At 43.7% G+C, this 20,657-nt stretch overlaps 1 protein-coding gene across 3 annotated transcripts in view; it reads left to right on the forward strand.

Annotated features, from left to right (window-relative positions):
* The window catches only part of ADTRP (androgen dependent TFPI regulating protein), a 52,928-nt gene that overhangs the window by 10,806 nt on the left and 21,465 nt on the right, over positions 1 to 20,657 (forward strand). For all 3 annotated transcript variants that reach the window (XM_075585702.1, XM_075585704.1, XM_075585705.1), the window contains one exon: positions 9,683 to 9,798. In XM_075585702.1, coding sequence (XP_075441817.1) covers positions 9,683 to 9,798 — 116 coding nt within the window. The remainder of the gene's footprint in view (positions 1 to 9,682; positions 9,799 to 20,657) is intronic.

A 20,657-nucleotide genomic window follows, 5' to 3' on the forward strand; every position in this document is an offset into this window, starting at 1 on the left:
GCCCTCCCAATGGAGTGGGATCCCCTCTCCCCATAGGGAGATCACCCCTGTGCCAGGTCCCTGGACACAGTTGGCCTTCTCTGGCTGGATTTGAAACGTGCCACTAGTTACTGGACTAGTGGGCACATAAGAACTTGCTGCTTCGCCTTCACCTTGCAGCATCAACCTGCAGCAACCAACTAACTTTAGGCAGTGCAGTGCCTTATATACCTCAGGAAGCCGGCACATCTCTGATGTCACTAACTGTGGACTCAGAACATGTAGCCACTCCCATCCATACCTAGGGCACCTCACCAGGGTGTGAGGGCAAACCTCCATGATTACTGCTGGCATTCCTGTAACTTACCAGGTTTTGCTGCCAGCAGGAGAGATGACTGTAGACATTGTTAGGCATGGCTACATATATGTACAGTATTATACATAAATGTAGATGTAGCTTACACCTCTATCTATATAACACAGTGCAGCACAGGCTAAGGTACTGTATATATCTCTTAAGAAAACGACAAGATGTTGATAGAGAAGCTTATACTTGCCTATATATAAAATCAAATATATTACCAAGGCATACAAGGCCCATACATACGAAGCGGTGCTGTGCAGTAAGACTCCTTCCTACACGAGGAAACAATCTAAGACACAGTCAAATTAATATGAGCCACAGTGCATTTCATTTGCTATGGCACATTCAACAGGAAGAATTTATGTTTACCTGCCAGCATTACAACATTCAATACACAGACTTCTCATGAGACTAATTATTGGAAATGATAAACCAAATTAATTTATTGACAAAATATTAAGTATTTATGTTTTAATTTGCAAGCAACCAATTCAATTTTTTTTGTTTCCAACCTATTTAAGCAACCAAGAAAAAACTAAATTGCATTCAGTCAGTACTCATCCTGTAAATCAGGTATATATTAAAAAAACAATGTCATACGTAGCAGGGTACCCCCTGGCTACTAAATCTACCCAATGGGCTGGCAGTAAACCCTGGTGTTCACAGGTTTGACAGTAGTTATCATGGGGCTTTCCCCTTCATCCTTTGGTGCTGCGCTTGAGTGACAGCAGGGGGTGGCATATCCTGTTGTGGCTGGGCCAACGGGATGCCCGCCCTCTGGCTGTACTTAAGGGCAGGACCGCCTAAAGTTAGTTGGTTGTCCTTTCCCATGAGGAAGGCAGGTCACGACTGGGAGCCTGAGATTGGGGCCTTCCCATGTGCTCTTCCCTCCGGGGAGGAGTAGAGTGACAATATACTTCTGGAGGTGGGGAAGAGATAGGACGGCTGCGGGTGCCCTAGGCCCGTAGTGACTGTCCAGGGACTATCTCCGGTGATACCTGAGAGAAGAGACTGTGATCCAGCAGGTGACTGCAGAGTACCTGTATTTCTGCAATAAGAGTAGTAATAAACCCGTTCCTGTTTTGCAATATACCTCCTGCCTGGTGTGTGATCTAATTGGGGGGGAGAGTTACAGTTCTACCGTGGGAGATCGCCTCCATATCCCTGGAGCCTACGGCAGATGGAGGCGCTGCACTGCTAAGTATTACGTGGGGTATGGACACCAGAAGCCTGTTTCTGTGTCCCAAAGTTACCGGCGGATGACTCAGCCCTCTTGTAACTAGCAGGTATGCACCACAAACACCCAGTAATGGGCCCGATATGTGATGGGGGGGGAGGGGGGTTAAACACAGTTACACATACAAGAAGGCTGGCACAGAAAGCAAGGCCCAGAGTCCCTGGGCAAAAGAAAACATGGCTGCTTGACGAGTGGGGTGGGGGGAGCCTATTGTTGCAAGTTGGAGTTTAGGGTGGAAGAGGAAGGAAGGGCTAAGTTATATCAGTGCTGGAAGGAGAATTTGCATACCTCTTTGTATCCAGACCTGGGAGAAGTAGCAGCAGCAACTCCAGAGCAGCACGGATAAAGCAGCATGGCTCAGCGGAAGGACAGCAGAAGGAGATCGGGGGCTCCAGCAGTGGAGGTAGTCATGAAGGAGTCCTGGCTCCTGGACTTTAAGGCAGAAGAGGAGAGAAGAGGTGCAGCCTGACTGATGGAGAGCACCCTGTGACAAGGAGCAGCGATTGCAGAGGCAGGCCTGGTGGGAAGAGCTTTGGCGGGAGGAGCGGCGGAGGCAAGCTTGGTGAGGAGCAGGCCGGAGGTCCTCTCAAGATTCCTGCTTGCTAGCATGTTGTAGCAGATCCAATAAAGCAAAGTTTTTTTAGCGAGCCAGCCTCCATTTACCGTTTTTTTGAACGCAGTGCACCGCCTTCACTCTCTATACATTATCAGTAAACTAGGATCTGATCTTCCCACCGGTGGGTTTTTCAGACATCCATAGTATTTCAACTTTATACCCTGTACATGAGAACATTTGTGACCTGTTAATACTTTAACTCACTGCAGTGAATCCGGTGGATAACCTTATTCTTGATGTTTGGTTATGATTACTAATAATGAATATACAGGGTTCTTGTTATTAATGCTTTGAGTTCTCACTTTACTTGTGGTTGAATCCGTATTTTCACAATCGTTCACAATGATCACTTGCATCTGAAGCATTATCACATTCATCACCTCCCACCACAACCAGTACAACTGCTACCACCACCAGTCTTTCACAACTTTAGAAACATCCTCATCATAATCCTCCTCATTCACAACAAGTGTTATTTAAATGGATGAATCAACATCAAATCCACCCCACTGCTCCTTATAGACATCAAGTCCATGTGACTCTCCCTGTCCTTCATCTGACTGTTTTAACAGCTCTTTGGAGTCTTGTGCTATAATGCCAGATCTTGTTTGGCAATTCATGAATGTTTTTGAATGTGAAAATAAGGATGTGCCTTTTGCAGATTACTTAATACTGTACTGGGCTTTGCAGCAAAAAAAACAAACAAATAACAGGTATTTTTTTGTGTTGGAGATGGGGCTCAATAATCACATGTGAATATCAATAAAGTATTTGAATATAAATGTAATGATACTGTAATAATTGTCCAACGTGACAAATACCATGTATAATGTGACTAGGGAGAGATGTGTCTAGTGGTTTCCACCTGACAACCTGTATTTATCTATTTTTGACTGTGGTCTGCATTTACCTACAGTACTACTGTACCTCTGGAGTTGCAGCAATAACAGTCAGAGCAGCAGCTGGCACTAGTGGCAGCGGTGGGGGGTGGGCCTGGTTTTTCCCTAGAACTGATAGTTTCATTAACATTCTCAATAATATATACACACACACACACGGTTTTCACACTGAGTGCCCTGGACTTTCTTTTGTTTGTGTGTGTGTGTGTATATATTGTGATACCATCACTGTTCTCTAGGTGCTGGAACAGTGCAGTAAGGGACCTTTTCAGCTCTCTGAGAGTTAATCCTCCTTAGAAGTAGCTAGTTCAGCTGATGCCTAATTAGGAAGGCTGAACTCCTGATCGCTCATGGAGTTTTTAATATTCAGGAAGTGACTACAAATAGCTGCCATGTGTGAGAGAGACATGCTGAGAGATACAGAGTGAGAGATTGTTGTCCCAGAGAGGGGGGCAGAGACGTGCTCTCCAGGTAAAGAAGTAAGGCTGGTGCAGCCCTTGACAGTGGACCTACAGAGGAGAGTTTCTCCGAGCTCACGTGGGGCTGAGTTCCACTAGGAAGGAAAGGAGGAGAGACCGTGCTGAAGCGGCGACATCTGCTCCAATGGACTAAAAGATAAGCAAAATGTTTTATTATTGTGTGCAGACTGTATACATTGTTGCCTATGCCAGGGCATGTTTTGGTGGTGGGAACCAGCTTAGCTGGCCATCCAACTAGTGAGGGTGAAAGCTACAGTGTAGTTAGCGTTCCCAAAAGGGAATAGGTGTTCTTTTTATGTTTTGTTTGGACTTAAAGGGATGGGAGGCCTGTTGATGTATGATTCCATCCCTGTAAATAAACTTCATAGAGAAAAATACAGTGTTTCCGGCCTTAAATTTGGATAAAAGTGACTGCAACGTAGTGTGGGCATATATATATATATATATATATATATGTAGCGCACGTTCCCCCACCCCTTGGGAGATAAGGCGACTAATGTGCGTGTGGTGCAATACCTGTGGCTCACAGGAGTGTGAGCTTCCGCTGCTGGGAGCCTGGGGTGTGTGTGTGTAATAAATATACTAACAGTGCCTCCACCTGGGAAGGATCCTCACGCAGTGGGATAGCCCCTCCCAAGACAATACAGTCAGTAATTGCACACAAGGTATATGTAACAGTATCTACTGGGCAGTAAAGTATAATTATAAATATGCAACATAACACACATAAAGTATAAAGAGCACCTAACCCAAACCCCCAGTGAATGTCCCAACATTAATTTGGGTGCTAGGCACCAATACCTTGATGTCCCTTTCCCGAGTGTCTAGCCCACCCAAAGTGTAAGGAGTAGCACTCTCCAGTTAAATGTTGGTGCACTTGTTGTGATTGGTACCTGCCGGGTGCATTCGCACCCGGGCGCGCTGGTACTGTACTTGTGATCCCTGTATGCCGAAGGGTGGTCCACGATGTCTCCGCCTCTCCGCTGGGTGGGTCCAGCGTGGATGGTACCACCGTTAGGAATGTCCAGGTAATAGGTGTCTGGTCTCAGAACACCTTTGAACAGGAGACTGCCTTACTTAATACTCACTTACTCACTAACTTCTAAATTACTAACTTACTAACTTATAAATTACTAACTTACTCCTAAATTACTAACTTATTTCTAACTCACTAACGTCTATATTAATAACTCATAAGTTACTAACTTACTCTTAAGTCACTAAATTACTCGTAACTCACTCCTATCTCCTTAATGTCTCTCCCTCAACTGACTAAACTGTTCTCCCAACTGTCCTAACTGTCCCTCCTCAACTGCCTAAACTGTCCCTTTTTAAATGTCAGCGCGAGCTCCCCCGCGCTACAAACTGCCTATCCCCTATCTAAATAATTGCAGTCGTCCTATTGGCTAAGCCACACCACATCACTTATGGCCTAGAGGCTCATGGAACTTGCAGTCCCTGCGCAGACCCTTCCCTTTAATGGCCGCCGCACCTGCACTTCTCTGCGCATGCGCGGCCAATCACAACATGAACCTCGTTGGAGTGGGAGTTTCTGCAGGGGGGACCCCTCTCTCCTCACCACATTTCAGGGACTGTGCATTAGCACTCATTGATGATTTTTCTGGTAATGTATTGAGAATAGGATTTTATCCTGGACTTTGCTCTCTATTTGGACTGACCTTTTCCATTTAATTGTGATTTCAACACTACCACAGGATTTATTTGGCTGCCTAGCTAGTTCTTTACTAGCTTCTAATATCTGTGCATTACCTTCAGTACATTGTTACTGCTTTTTCTGTGTGTGTGTGTGTGTGTGTGTGTTTGTACATTTGTTGCAACTTTTCCCAGTTTCATTGCCTTTGCCCTATTTAGGTCCAGAGATATTATATCAATTGCACTAGGAAAGTTACTGTATATCATGTCTTGATATTGATTGTCACTCTATTTGTTTGAACTAGGTCATACTAACCTTTGATGTAAGGTCCCAGATTCACCTTTTTCACCCAGATTCACCTTTGTGGTAATTAGAGGAGTTTGTTTGAGTCCCCCTTCATTTTAGATTTTCTCCCCTGTTTTTAAGTTCATTAATAAAGTGTTATTTTCATTCTTTGGTATACCTGTGTGTTCCATTTTGGTACTCTTTTTTTGTCATTTTCATATTATTATTGTTCCAGGAGCACAGCTGTCTATAGTCACAGTTACATATATTTGACAGCTTTTTTTGTAACCTTTTTTATATTAGGCGTGCATGCGGTATACTGTGAGTCTGTGATATATATATGATATATATATAATATATATATATATATATATATATATATATATATATATATATACACACACACACACTGCATATATCGAGTGTGAGATATGATGAGAGATGGAATAAAGAAAATACTATCATTGATAGTGAGTGATTTTCATTTACTCTTGGTGCTGCTTGTGCACTTTGCAAAGTGTTCTTGATTTGCCTGGCTGGGTGTTACTGCTGCTGCTGCTGCTGTAGCTGTGGAACTGGCAGTGGTACCATTGTGGCAAATCTAGTAATGTAATGGCAGTGGCTGCTGGCCTCAGTGGCCTGGGCTGCACATTGGCAGTACCTGGCACGCTAGGGGCAGAGAATGAGAGAAACTCAATGTGTATATTTCCGAATACGTTGTGAGGATTTTGAACGATAGGGGAAAAAAAAACTGAATCTGCCTTTTTGAGCCTGATCCGCGGAATTCTGCAGTACTACCTGTAGGTGGAAAGGAGAGTGAAGCTCTGGTGGTTCCTGGTTGCAGACGCTGGTAACTGCCACTCTGTGGCTCTATGCTTGATTAATCTACCTTGATGTACGCATAACCTTGAAACACCTTATATATAAACATTGTTTATTACATTTTTCACGATGAGTGTTGTGCGCTTTGTTTGTTTTTTGTTACTAGATTCTAGGGTCTTGGGCTACCCTTTACACAGCAGCAGATGCTCATCTACATTGGTATATATTTATTTACCTTTTCCACATGGTGGGGTGTGTTTTTTTGATTTAAATTGACATCACAATTAACACTTTGTATTAAGTATATATTTTAGTGCGCACTTATTTATTTTTTCTATTTATCCCTGCAGGTGTCTGTGGGCCCTCGGGTGGTCTCCTGGGGGTATGGGGTCCTCTGGTGGTCCCCATGAGTCTGTGGGCCCTCGTGTGGTCCCAGTGAGTGTCTGTGGGCCTCCAGGTGGTCACCGTGGGTGTCCGGGGGCCCCACAAGGGGTTCCCGGGTGGTCCCTGCGAGTGTCTGGGGGTGCTCAGGGTGTCCCCGTGAGTATCTGGGGGCCCTCGGGTGGTTCAAATAGGTGTCGGGGGGCTTTTGGGTGGTTCCCACGGTTGTCTGGGGCCCTTGGGTGGTTCCTATGGGTGTCCGGGGGTCCTCGGGTGGTCCTCGTGGGCTTCCGGAGGTCCTCGGGAGGTCCCCACGGGTCCCCGCTGGCCTGCAGTACCAATCCTGTTGTAAAAAAATAAATATGGAATACATGTCAATAAATACAGTTCCCACCCTCCCCCCCACCAAACATATACAGTACAATAATGGGCAAAATAACTTTTATCCAGATATGGATAATAGCTCATTTGCCCATTATAAAATCAAACATTAGCCAAACAGCATAAATAAAGTAAATAAAACCATTCTAATTACCCCTGCCTTTATGAGGGCATCCTTGTCAGCATACTGCAGGGCCATGTCCTTCGATGCCAGCAAAAATACATACAAAAATACAATCTGTTGGCCCCTAACCCCTTAATCACCACAGCGGTTAATAACCACTATAGCAATTAAGGGGTTAACCCCCATCCTCGGCAACCCATCCTGGAAGCCTAACTACCCACCCCGGACCCACTATACCCACCCTGTACCCTTTGATTGGCATAGTGGTACATCATACCCATATAATATGGGCATGATAAGCCACTATTGCACTCAATTGTAACCCTAATCCAAAAGCATGCAGGCCAAAATGTATCAATAATCAAACACAAGCACCTAAACATCACGATTCTATAAATAAAAACACTAGCCAACCAATTACATAAATACAAACAGTAACCAACTAAACAATTAATTATTTTCAACCAACAAATCAATTAATTAGTAAAACCGCTATCAAACACATCACTTAATAGCAGGAGCCAACACAAGAAATCATTAATTAAAAACGCTAATCAATCTTAAAAAAAAAAAATGACAAACAATGACATCCACAGAATAAACTTAAATAGAAAAAATATTACTCAATACAAATCAAACATTAGGCTGAGTCCATGGTGACTCCAGCCGTGTGGAGGCGTGCTGAGGCTGAGGGAAAGCGGGTGCTTTCCTTGGCCATAGTTTACGCGCCATCCGGGGGCATGTCGAGGGCGGGCCAGTGACGTCACGGAGCTGGTTCGTCGCTCAAACTAGAAATTTGGTAAGACCTACGCCTCCGCAGGCCTGCGGATGTGTGCGCGAGCCCCTGCTAAAGCCACTCTTATTGCGGCTGCAGGGGCTCACTGACAAGCATCAGCGTGCCTCAGCACGGGTCAGCGCCTAAGCGCTGACCCTGGACTCAGCCTTAGCCAAAAAATGCATTGGCTAATACTATATTTATCTGTACCCTAAAGGGTTACAGATTAATACATTATCAGTCGATGGGCAACGAAAAACATAAAATAAAAAAAATACAATCCAAAAACCTGAAAAAAAAATACATTTAAATACATTCAATAATTTTCTTACCTTTAGAAGCGTTGGCCCTCCGAATCCCGGTAAATCTGGAACCTCTCGTACTGCGACATCATCATACTCAATCCAACGCCATTCACCTTGAAGATTCTGGCCAGGTAACAAAAATCTTCTTTCTTTGATCTTTTATCAGCTTCTTCTTTCTTCAGCTGTGATTATTTCTTTCTTTTATTTATCTTCTTTCTTCATTTGTTAATCTAAAAAAACACGTTAGATCCACAACACGATGTTGACTCGTCAGCTTCTTGGGCTCAAATGAGGCGTCAAGGTCTTAAATATGGCCTATGACATCACATTTTTAGGTCAGATGGTACAGCTCCAATCTGATTGGATGCTGTATCCCCAAACACTCGTGGGAACTACCCGAGGGTCCCCAGACACTCACGAGGACCACCCATGACCACTTGTGGGCCCGCGGGGACCTGCGGGAACCACCTGGAGGCCCATGGATACTCGCGGAGACCACAGAAATGTCCAGCGTGCCGCGTCACGTGGCCATGGGAATCAAAATGCATAGGAGATACCGGCACCCCATAACTGGGCCTGTATCTTCTGAATCAGGGGGTCCCCGAACCTCAAATCAACGCGGTTCTGCTCCGGAGACCCCTGCTCATCTACACTAGTAAAAATTTTTTAAAAACAATAATTTCTGCTGAGATTTGCGCATGGAGAGGCTTCTCTCTCTCTATGCCGCAGATAGAACTCGCCATGTGAGCCCTTTTTAGAGGGCGATTATCTCGTCGTCGGCTACTCGCCATTTTTGCAAATGTTGCTATCACTGGTATTTGGGGCTTTCTTCATACCATGATAGCAACGCTGTCAATAATGGAGATTTAATAACAATGGCGATTTTTTTCTATCGGACTTTAGTTCATAGGCCCCTAAGTCGCTATTGTTTTTGCATATAATTAATTTTAAGGATATGAATTAACCTCAGAGAACATAACGACTATTCTAGTTTTAAGTAATGTCATTTATGTGCCCTGATATATCAGAACTTTGTGGATCTAGCCCTAAATGTGATTTCTCTACACGGAAAAAAAAAGAGAAATTAATTTTATTGATGCAAAAACAGATAATTTATAGAAATATCAGAATCATTGATCTTGTGTTTTAGATGTACTTGTATCATTAACTAATATTGTTACTTCATGTCTTCTGCATTACTATTGTAGACAGCTGTTTTAAAATATGGTAAGAACCTTTCATAATATATCCACTTTCATTATAATGTCATTTGAAGATATTTTTAGACCAGGAAATTGTTAAGTAATCTTTTACAGTGAAATGAAGAACAAAATCATGGGCAACTCCAGTGTTTACTTTGTTTTTTTTTGTTTTTGTCCAGCACACAGCTGTGTTCCCACTCGCTGTTTTAGAGATGATAACCTCTCCTCATCGTTACCCACCACGGAAAAATGGACTAATTCTCTTGGAATTATGTTCGTTATCTTATCTAAGCTGGTAAGTTAAAACAAAATGCAATAATATCTCTAATAATAGCATACAGTATCCTAATATACAACAGTTGCCTACAAAAAGCATTCATTCTTTTTTGGCAAACTTTTATTTTTCAATATTTACCAAATGAATATGGAATAAGGGAAATCTGAGATTATCTTGACCTGGTCGTGTCTACATCTTTGATATTTTCAGTTAGATTTTTTACAGTTCTCTGCTGGATGAGGCTGCAGCACAAGAAAGGAAAACAAAGAAAAGCAGAAGTTGTATTATCTGTAATAATAACTTTATTTCATTAAGTGCTTTTCTTCCAATGCTGAGATTATAAATAGGACACACACACACAATATTTTTCACAATATTTCGCTGAAAGCTTACTAATTGTGCAATATCTTTAGCCCTTTGAGGCTTGGCGAATTTTGGAGAAAAAAAAAGCTTAACATGTAGCGTATGCCTTTTCTACAGTTTCTGTGTGACCCCCAGGTAAGCAATATGAGCAATAAAGGCACAACCCCAATGTAGATGAAAAGAAAAATATATGTAACAGTGTTTCCCCCACACGGTGAGAGATTTGGCCATTACTACGTAAGTGGTGCATGATACCTGCTGGTAAACAGGAGGGCTGAGTCGTCCGCCAATGGTAGCGGGGATACAGGATCAGGTTTCTGGGGTACATTACCCTCATATCTTTAGCAGTGCAGCGCCTCCATCTGCTGTAGGCTCCAAGGAACTGAAGAGGATCTCCCACGGTAGAACCTATTACCTCTCCCTCCAGTAAGGTCACACAGCAGGCCGGAGGTATATAACAACAGGAACGGTTTGTTGTCTCTCTCTGTGCAGCACAGTAACACGGCAGGTTCTGCCCAATACAGCAACTGTCAACTACTCACTGAAGGATGGTCACTGGACCTTCACTACAGGATAATGGCACCCGCAGCAGTCCCAGCTCTTCCCTGCCCCTCTATCAGGGGCAGAGGTATGGTACACACTCACTCTCCCCTGAGGGGAAGAGGATCAGAGAAGGCCCAAAAATCAGGCTCTTGGCTGTGTGACCAGCCCCTCTCAAGTAGGTAGAGGCACTCCCGAATTTGGGGCAGAACTACCCTTAAGTACAGACAGGAGGAGGGCACCAGGTCTGTCTCATGATTGGTCATACCCAGGCCGTATGTCAACGCTTCCTGCTGTCACTCAAGTGCAGGTCCTCGGAGGGGGAAAACCCCATATCAACTACTGGCAACCTGATTGTACCAGGACTTACTGCCATTGCAGGGGCAGAATAGTAGCCATCAGGTGACCTGGCTACATATACTTATGTTTATTTCTAGGCCTTCAAATAAAGATGTTCTGTACCTATATACTGTATTTGTTTCCAGCTATATTGGGGTCGTGCCTTTATTGCTCATCTTGCTTTAAAGACACTTAACAAGACACAAAATCATATATGGAAAGGAAAACAGGATTACATTTTATTATAAAGGAAAACAAATTCAGGATTGGTGACCAAGGGAAATGTCCCTTCCCTATCCTCTCTGCTCCTACCTATATCTCCTTTTAACACTCTTCACTTCTTTTCTCCTGTTACAGAATTGGAAGTTTCTGCTGATGTTATCTTCTCCCTCTACCACATGCCTTCTCGACCCTTTCCCCACACCTTATCAGAACACTTACTCCTGTCTTAGTCCCCACTCTCACCCACATCTTCAATTTATCCCTGTCTTCTAGAACTCTCCCCTCACCCTTTAAGAATGCAGTGGTCACACCTATTCTCAAAAACAACCTAGAACCATCGCCTTAGTAACTTCCGACCTGTTTCCCTCCTGCCTTTTGTCTCCAAACTACTAGACTGTCTTGTGTTCTCCTGTATGATCACCTTTCTTAATTCCCATGCCCTCCTAGACCCTTAACAATCTGGCTTTTGTACAGTTCAATCAAGGGAGACTGTGCTCACTAAAGCAGCCAATGGTCTCCATGAAGCAAAATGCTAAGGTAATTTATCCATACTTATTCTACTTTTCTCTGCTACCTTCCATACTGTTTTCTCCTTCATATTCTACACTCTTGGTATCTGTAGCCATATCTATCCTGGTGATCAGTATCATACCTCCCATTGCACATTTTCTGTCTTTGTTGCTAATGTCTACAATAGTAAACGGTACTGCCATCTATCCTGTTGTCAAAGCATGTTACCTAAGTGTGACATTTGACTCCCACCTTTCTTTCTCCAATCACAATCATACCTTGCCTACATTTCTCGCTTCCTCCTCCTTAATATTGCCATGATCTGCCCTTTCCTTTCCCCAATCTACTTCTAAAACTGTAATGCCATGCTCTTATCCTCTCTCATCTGGATTATTGTAATATTTTGCGCGCCCACAGTGGGGGCGGGAGATTTGTCTGGGGGGGGGGGGCATGGGCAGTTGCAGAGACCCTGCGCTCTTCCCCAAGGCATTTAAATTAAATGCCGGGAGATCGCGTGAGACCCCTGCAATACTCCACTTACCGGGATTCAGCCAGCTGTGATGCATCACTATGGCAACGCAGTGTCATTTGATGCCTCGGTGCCATGTGACGTGACATCACACGCATCAAATGACGCCGCGGGTCACCTGACACCCCCCAACGTCATTTGACGTGGATGTAAGGTAGGCAGGGGGGGAGTGGCACGAGAGCCGGGGCAAGAAAGACAGGGGGGCGCAGCAGTAAAAGTTTGCGCTCCCCTGTCCTATGCAATCTGTTCAAAATTCTGCTGTTAGAATAATTTCCCTTTCTCCAAGAAGAGTCCCTGCTCATCTCCGATTTAAATCCGTCTCCTGACTTCCCAACAAGTTTCAGATCAGTTACAAAGTTCTCCTCCTTACCTTCAATGCTCTCCACTCATCTGCCCTTCCCTGCATATCAGGTTTGATCTCTTGTTATGTCCCTGCTCATTACCTGTGCTCTTCCAATAACTCTCCTTTTCCCCCGTTCACCTCGACTGCTGTTTTTCGACGTAAACCTTTTCCCCTCACTGCCTCTTACCTGTAGTACTCCCTCACACTCGTATATGCCAAGAACCTTCTCTTCCCACCTTTGTCAAACCTTAAAGCTCACTTTTTAAATTAAGAATTTCAATAGCCTAGACTCATGGCTACTGTTCCACACTCACAGTCACTACTACCAACCATTGTGGCCGAACACTGCCGTCAAATGCACTTATTCCCTCACCTGCTGTCTCTAAGTCTCCCAACATACCACTTAGGGGCTTATTCTAGTAGCTTCGATGTTGTCACTGCCAAATCGAACAGTTTGGCATGACTCTACCTCATGGTCTGACATTGGTAGTATCACGGTATTCAGAAAGAGTTATCGCAAGTAAGAAACCGAGAGCTAGGAAAATGCCAATAACCGCTCAGGATAGCAGTGTCCTTATCTCAGCCTTTCGTGTGGTCTGCCAGCAGTTTTTAAGAGCTGCTCAGAGAGAGCTGCATCTCCTGCACAGCTCTTACAGGTGATCACTCTCTTTTTATTTGATTTTAATAACACAGTATTGAAACAGGGGCTCTCCGGAGCTGAACCGCATTCATTTCAGCCTCGGAGATCCCCTGCTTCCTGAGTTACAGGACCCGGTATGGGGTGCCGGTATCTCTCTGCAGTGTTTAAATCTCCCGCGTCATGTGACCGGGACATTTAAACTTTGTGGGGATACCGGCATCCCATACTGGGGAATGTAACTCGTGAAGTGTGGGGTCCCCGGGGCTAAAATTAATGTGGTTCAGCTCCGGAGACCCCATTCTTCAATACTGGGTAATTAAAATCAAATAAAACCAGCTTCATCACCTTAGTGGCTAGCCGCTAAGGTAATGAAGGGTTTAAGCCAGAGTACCTGTTTTCTTGGGGGTTGAGGGGGTGGATGGGGGCAGTTGCCCAAGGGTTTGTGGTTAGGTCTACTGGGAAGGTTGCGGGAGGAGTTAACCCCTCCATTACCATAGCGGTGGATGGTGTGTGTGTGTGTGTGTATATATAGGATGGATGGTGTGTGTCTGTGTATGTAGGATGGATGGTGTATGTGTATATATAGGATGGATGGTGAGTGTATATATATATATAGGATAGATCAGGGGTGCGCAAACTGGGGGGGGCACGGCAGTTACAGAGGTCCTGCGCTCTCCCCCCGGCCATTTAAATTAAATGCAGAGGGATCGAGCGAGGCATCTATAAACACACTTACCTTCCTTTCCAGACGCGTCATCATGGTAACCTGGCATCAAAGGACGTCGAAGGCTCACGTACCATGGCAACGCGACATATCACATGACCCTGTGTGTCATTTGACGCTGGGGCCGAGAAGGTGGGGTGGGGGGGGCAAGGCAGCGAGGAGAGCAGGCAGGGGTGCGCATGGGAAAAAGTTTGCGCACCCATGAGATAGATGGATGGTGTATGTGTGTACTGTATATAGGATGGATGGATGGTGTGTGTGTCTGTGTATATAGGTTGTTGTGTGTGTCTGTGTATATAGGATGTGTGTGTGTGTTTGTATGTATATATATATATATATTTAGATATTAGTGTGTGTGCATCTGTGTATGGTGTACGTCTGTGTAAGACACATATATCTGGTGTGCGTCTGTGTACGGCACATGAATCTAGTTTGCGTCTGTGTACGGCTCATGTATCTTGTGTATGTCTGTGTACGGCGCATGTATCTTGTGTATGTCTGTGTACGGCGCATGTATCTTGTGTATGTCTGTGTATGGCGCATGTATCTTGTGTATGTTTCTGTACGGCACATGTATCTTATGTATGTTTCTGTACGGCTCATGTATCTTGTGTACATCTCCGTACGGAGCATATATCTTGTGTACATCTCTGTATGGTGCATGTTTCTTGTGTATGTCTGTGTACGACACATGTATCTTGTGTATGTCTCTGTATGGCGCATGTATCTTGTGTACGTCTCTGTACGGCGCATGTATCTTGTGTATGTCTCTGTACGGAGCATATATCTTGTGTACATCTCTGTACGGTGCATGTTTCTTGTGTATGTCTGTGTACGACACATGTATCTTGTGTATGTTTCTGTACGGCACATGTATCTTGTGTATGTTTCTGTACGGCTCATGTATCTTGTGTACGTCTCTGTACGGCTCATGTATCTTGTGTACGTCTGTGTACGGCGCATGTATCTTGTGTACGTCTCTGTATGGCGCATGTATCTTGTGTACGTCTCTGTACGGCGCATGTATCTTGTGTATGTCTCTGTACGGAGCATATATCTTGTGTACATCTCTGTACGGTGCATGTTTCTTGTGTATGTCTGTGTACGACGCATGTATCTTGTGTATGTTTCTGTACGGCGAATATATCTTGTGTACGTCTCCGTACGGCTCATGTATCTTGTGTATGTCTGTGAATGGCGCATGTATCTTGTTTGTGTATGTTTCTGTACGGCGCATGTATCTTGTGTATGTCTGTGTACGGCGCATGTATCTTGTGTATGTCTGTGAATGGCGCATGTATCGTGTTTGTGTATGTTTCTGTACGGCGCATGTATCTTGTGTATGTTTCTGTACGGCGCATGTATCTGGTATGTGTGCATCTGTGTATGGTAGGTGTTGGGCATGTGTAGAGTGCATCTGTGTATGGGGTGTGGGCCGCCAGATTCTTGGGCCGGTTGGTTTGGATTGCCCCCCCGAGCTAAAACTTGCCAGCCCCTGAAGGGCAGGAGGATTCTCACCATATCTTTTTTTTTTTTTAACTAACTTCATATATATAATTTCCTAATAGTTTTTATGATCTTAAACGTTTTCATACACATTTTCATGCCCTCTTTAGTTTAGGTTCCAAATGTATATTATATACTGTAACTAAGCTTGTTGATTTGCAGACCTAGAAAATATACAATTCAGAACATTGATTTAATCTCATGTTGAGCAAAACATAAAAATACAGGATAAAGATATTCTAATTTGAAAATGTTTTCAAACAATATTGGTCATAACCCTGGTATGCCTCATTCAAGTCATATATAATGGTTCTGATTTCTAATGGTGTTTTGGTATAATCTTTTCTAAAATCAAAAATAGAAAGCAGCATTTACTGAGGAAGGAAAGCAAATGGGACATTCTCAGCAGGTTTCCTTTGAATAATGGATGACTAAGAGAAGTCAATAAACCAGAAAGTAGAGACAAGTCAATCTATTTACTTGTTTCCCTTATGATCACAGATGTAAATTAAATGTATTGGAAAAATGGGCAGCATTGAACTTGCACTTCTAAAAGACTGGGTGTCTTTTTAAAAGGTAAATAATTAGGAGTGACAATGTGACAGAATCACATAAATCCTTTCAACCAGAGCAATGCTGCCAGCAGCACCAAGACCATGTTCTTTTCATGTCCCAGAAAAGATAAGCAATGCATTAAAGACGTGTTAGAGATATAAATAATATGGGATTAACATTGGGTCACTAATTCCATTGTGCTAAGCAATTACATTTATTGAAATACAGTATGTATATGTTATTGAATTGTACAAAAAAATGTGTACAAGTATTTAACTTTGCTGCTGGACTGACCATAGATACAGTGCAACAAAATGTGACATTTGAATCAAGCAGAGCGCAATCTCCTTACAGACAAGCCAATGAATAACGGTTACCCCATTTAGATGCATCAGTGTTCCAAGACTACTTGGTCAATGAGTCTCCTTCAAAGTGCAGAGTCCTAACAAAAAATGCCCCAGTGCTAAAATAGAAGAAAGTAGCCCATTATAGCCCATTTTGATTGCTGATTTGTGTATTCGTTACATAGAAGATTGCAGTGCTCCTACAGTGAAATGTACATAAAAATATCAACATAAAATGAAAAAGTAAATAAAAGCAAATACAGATCTAGAAGACATTAGTGCCCTTGTTAATGTGTCAAAATTGCATAAATGACACATGCGTTAAGGAAACATCACTCTTGTCATTATCTGTTTCAATGGAGCAGCGTCAAATGTTGCGTTAAATATTGCGCCAGAATTTATGTAATACATTGCGTCACTGAAGTAATAGCACATGCTACATCTGTACTTTTTTTGGTCAAACAAGATACAAAACTCAGAATATGATTAGGTCAATTTTAAATGATATACTGTACATAAATGTTCATGGGTGTAACTGCAATCTTATACATCTTCCTTATTCAACGTGCCTTATTCAGTATGCTATGAAACCACTTCTCCATGTCACGGATGTCCCTGGGCTCCATTCATTTAGCAGCTTCTCTATGCAAGGGAATCATCTAAACTTCCATAATATGGAGAAGATGTTTCACAGCATATTGAATAGGTGCTTACGTGCGTTCCTCTACACCGACTGTATTCTCATGCATCCCGTTTCATCTAGTCAGTATGCCTTCACCCCTGTAACAGAGGAAGAAGTATCTGAGTTACTCTTCTCCTCTCCCTCTACTACCTGTCATCTTGATCCCATTCCTTCCCATGTCCTCTGACCTCTTGCCCCCAGTCTGGTCTCTCCATTTACTTACATTTTCAACTCTTATGGTGTTTTTCCTTTCCCATTTAAACATGCTGTTGTGAGATAAATCCTCAAAAACCAAAACCCTGGACCCCACTAACCTATCTAAATATTTCACTGTCCCTCTCTTATCTTTTACCCCTAAACTTCTTGTATCTTCCGGCATGCTTTCTGTCCTCAGCGCCTATGCTCTCTTACTGAAACACTTACCAAAGTAGTAAACTACCTCAACATTGCTCAATCCCAAGGACATTACTCCCTTCTCATTCTACGTGACCTGTCTGCAGCCTTTGATGCTGTTGACCACCCTCCTTCACACTCTCCACTCTCCTGGTGTTTGGGACAAAGCCCTCTTCTGGCTTTCTTCTTACCTTTCTCATCGTTGTTTGTACTGTATATTTTTATTTATAAAGCGCCATCCAGGTACATTGCGCTTTACAGCAGTAAAACACGTGACATAATATTATAACACATAATGGGAAAAGGTGCATAAACCAATAGGAAAAGGAGTCCCTTCCCGGAAGAGCTTTCAATGTAAGTGGCAAGTGGGGAGAATGTACAGAGACAGTAGAAGGGTGTTCTGGTAAGTGCGTCTGCAGGGGGGGAAGGTTAGTGCATATGAGATGTATAATATCAGCCAGCGGAGCTACTCATATGGGATATCAAGGGGAAGGAGGTTTTAGCAAGAGGTGTGAGGCAGTGAGTGAGACAGGTTTTAGGCAGGAGAGGGCTTTAGATACAAAAGGGGTTGTAAGAGATGTGTGCAGAGGTATGCAAATGGCGACCGTTTAGGGTGAAATGAACATATGGCCTGTCCCTTTAAACAGCACAGCAAACAAAAATATACAAAAACAACAAACACCTATCCCTTTGTAAGGGCTAACTTACTTCCACCAGTCCCTCTCTTAGACGACTGGGAGGATAAGCCCCTTTCCAGCCTACCACCCCAAAGTTTCAGTGGTACCTTAAAGCAGGTGGCCCTTCAGGTCAGTGGTGTCCAGGTGTCTTGGTGTGCTTGAGGGTCCAGCCTCTGGCAGGTTCCTGGGTTCTCTGTGTCCAGAAAAGAGGTCTGGTCCCCTTGTGTCTTGCTGTTAATACACAGTCCTCCTGTATATTCAAGACCCTCTCCTCATGTCAGCACCGTTGGGGGCTCAGGAAATCTCTGTCCTGTGTCTCACATGAGGCTTTTTATAGAGCTCTCATTAGTCCAGGTAGAGACTGGCTAATTGAGTGGCTGCAATTAACCAGCTTCATGCTGGATTCAGAGCACTGAGGCAGCTTGTTTCAAACAGGGATAAGTCCCTGTTACAGGGGTAGACAGAACGCAAGAGTCGGGCAGGTGCATAGCGAGAAATTAGGGCTGAGATGTAAGGAGGGCTAGAAGAGTGTATAGTCTTAAAAGTGAGGAGGAGAATTTTGTAAATGATAGAGGATTTAATAGGAAGCCAGGAGAGAGATTTCAGCAGGAGAGACGCTGAGACCATTTAGGAGAGAATAAAGTGATTCTACAGTAGCAACAGCGTTTAGGATACATTGCATGGTAGAAAGGGTCGAGGTGGGCGAGAAGGATGGCCTGCGCTAGAGTTTTTGCAGTAGAGCAACAGAAAAGAGCATATCTTTGCATTTTTACAGAGGAACAAACAACAGGTTTTAGCTACATTGTGAATGTGAGAGGAGAATGTGAGGGAAGAGTCAAATGTGACACCTATGCAGCGTGCTTGTGACACTGAGGGTATGATAGTACTGCCAACAATAATGTAGAAGGGGCCATAGGACCAGGCTTTGGAGGACGTATGAGGATCTCCATCTTTGACATGTTAAGTTTGAGACGGCAGAGGGCCATCCAGGATGATATTGCGGATTGACATTCAGAGATTTTGGTCTGTACAGCAAGTGTAAGGTCAGGGGACGAAAGGTAAATATCAGCATATAGGTGATATTTGAACCAAAGAAATGTGATAAGGTCACCTTGAGAGAGTTTGTAAAGAGAAAAGAGAAGAGGTCCCAGGACAGACCCCTGGGGTATGCTCACAGAGAGATCAACAGAGCTCAAAGAGGTGTTAGCAAGCGACACACTGGAAATACGATGGGAAAGGTAAGGCAAAATCCAGGATAGAGGTCTGTTACGGATACCAAAAGTATGGAGAATGTGAAGGAGAAAAGGGGGTACACAGTATCAAGGCTGCAGAGAGGTCGAGCAATATGAGCAGAGTGTAATGACGTTTGTCTTTGGCAGTATAGAGGCCATTAGTTATTTTAGTGAGGTGCTTGTGATGGGAGCTTTGTGACAGGCTATAATAATACACCAAATAACTGGGTTGAACTGAACGAGGCTTAGATATAATAAAGTATATTTATTCCTTAAATAGGTGAACACAGCAAAATAGTACAGTAACAGGCAAGAAGTAGCACTTACTTGGGGGTGGGGAATGAGAAGTATCAAATAGCAATTCTCCAGCAATCAGGTAACAATTCAGATGGTATAGTAGACAAAGGATATAGGGTTGACCACAGTTTATATGTCTTTTGTGATCCTCTCCTTAACATTAAGTACAGGTGATTGGACAACAATTACCTGTATCCAATCTTTAACGTGGGAACACATTTTAATCCATGCCCCCCTACTAGTTAGCTCATGCGCACTAGGACCCTGGGGTCTCATTTCTGTAGCCCCACATTTACATCAGGAATGCCAGCCAGTCTACCAAATAGAGTTTCTGGCAGGATACTCTTTGTTGGAAGGTGTAAAATGTGACACTCATGGACTGCTCTGGTTTGAGTCGTCTCCGCCCTCAGGTAAACAGTGAGGGTGACAAAATTCTTTGAACAACACTTAAGTCCTAGACATTGGGTCGCCTCTCTGACCTTATGCTGCCTTGTATGCGAAGGAATTTCCTCTGGGTTTTATCCCTGCCTTGGGATACAGTGTTATAGGTAAAATACACACATATTAAAATATCCAGTTCCGTTGGGTCTAGCGGGTCCAAACTACCCAGATCTTAATGCCGGAACTGGGATACCATATGGTCCAAGTTTCAGCCCACTACGATCTTCGGAACCGGAGTTACACAAATACAACTTAAACCGTTTCCTATTTTAATACAAAAAACTCCGCTGTAAATGAAATCACGGTTTTTCACTAAATCCCCATTGAAAACCACGGGCTCCGCCGCCATAGACTTTCAATGGCAAACCGCCGCCGTTGGCGGCTATGGGAATCCACCGCCATAGACTTTCAATGGCGCATCGCCGCCGTTGAAGTCTATGGGGTTTCTCCGCCATAGACGGTCAATGGAAATTGGCCGCCATTGGAGTCTATGGGAAAACTCCCGAACTTTCAAGGGGGTCCATACTCCGTCGGGTTGGT

Source organism: Ascaphus truei, chromosome 2 (assembly GCF_040206685.1).
Source record: "Ascaphus truei isolate aAscTru1 chromosome 2, aAscTru1.hap1, whole genome shotgun sequence".
Lineage (NCBI taxonomy): Eukaryota > Metazoa > Chordata > Amphibia > Anura > Ascaphidae > Ascaphus > Ascaphus truei.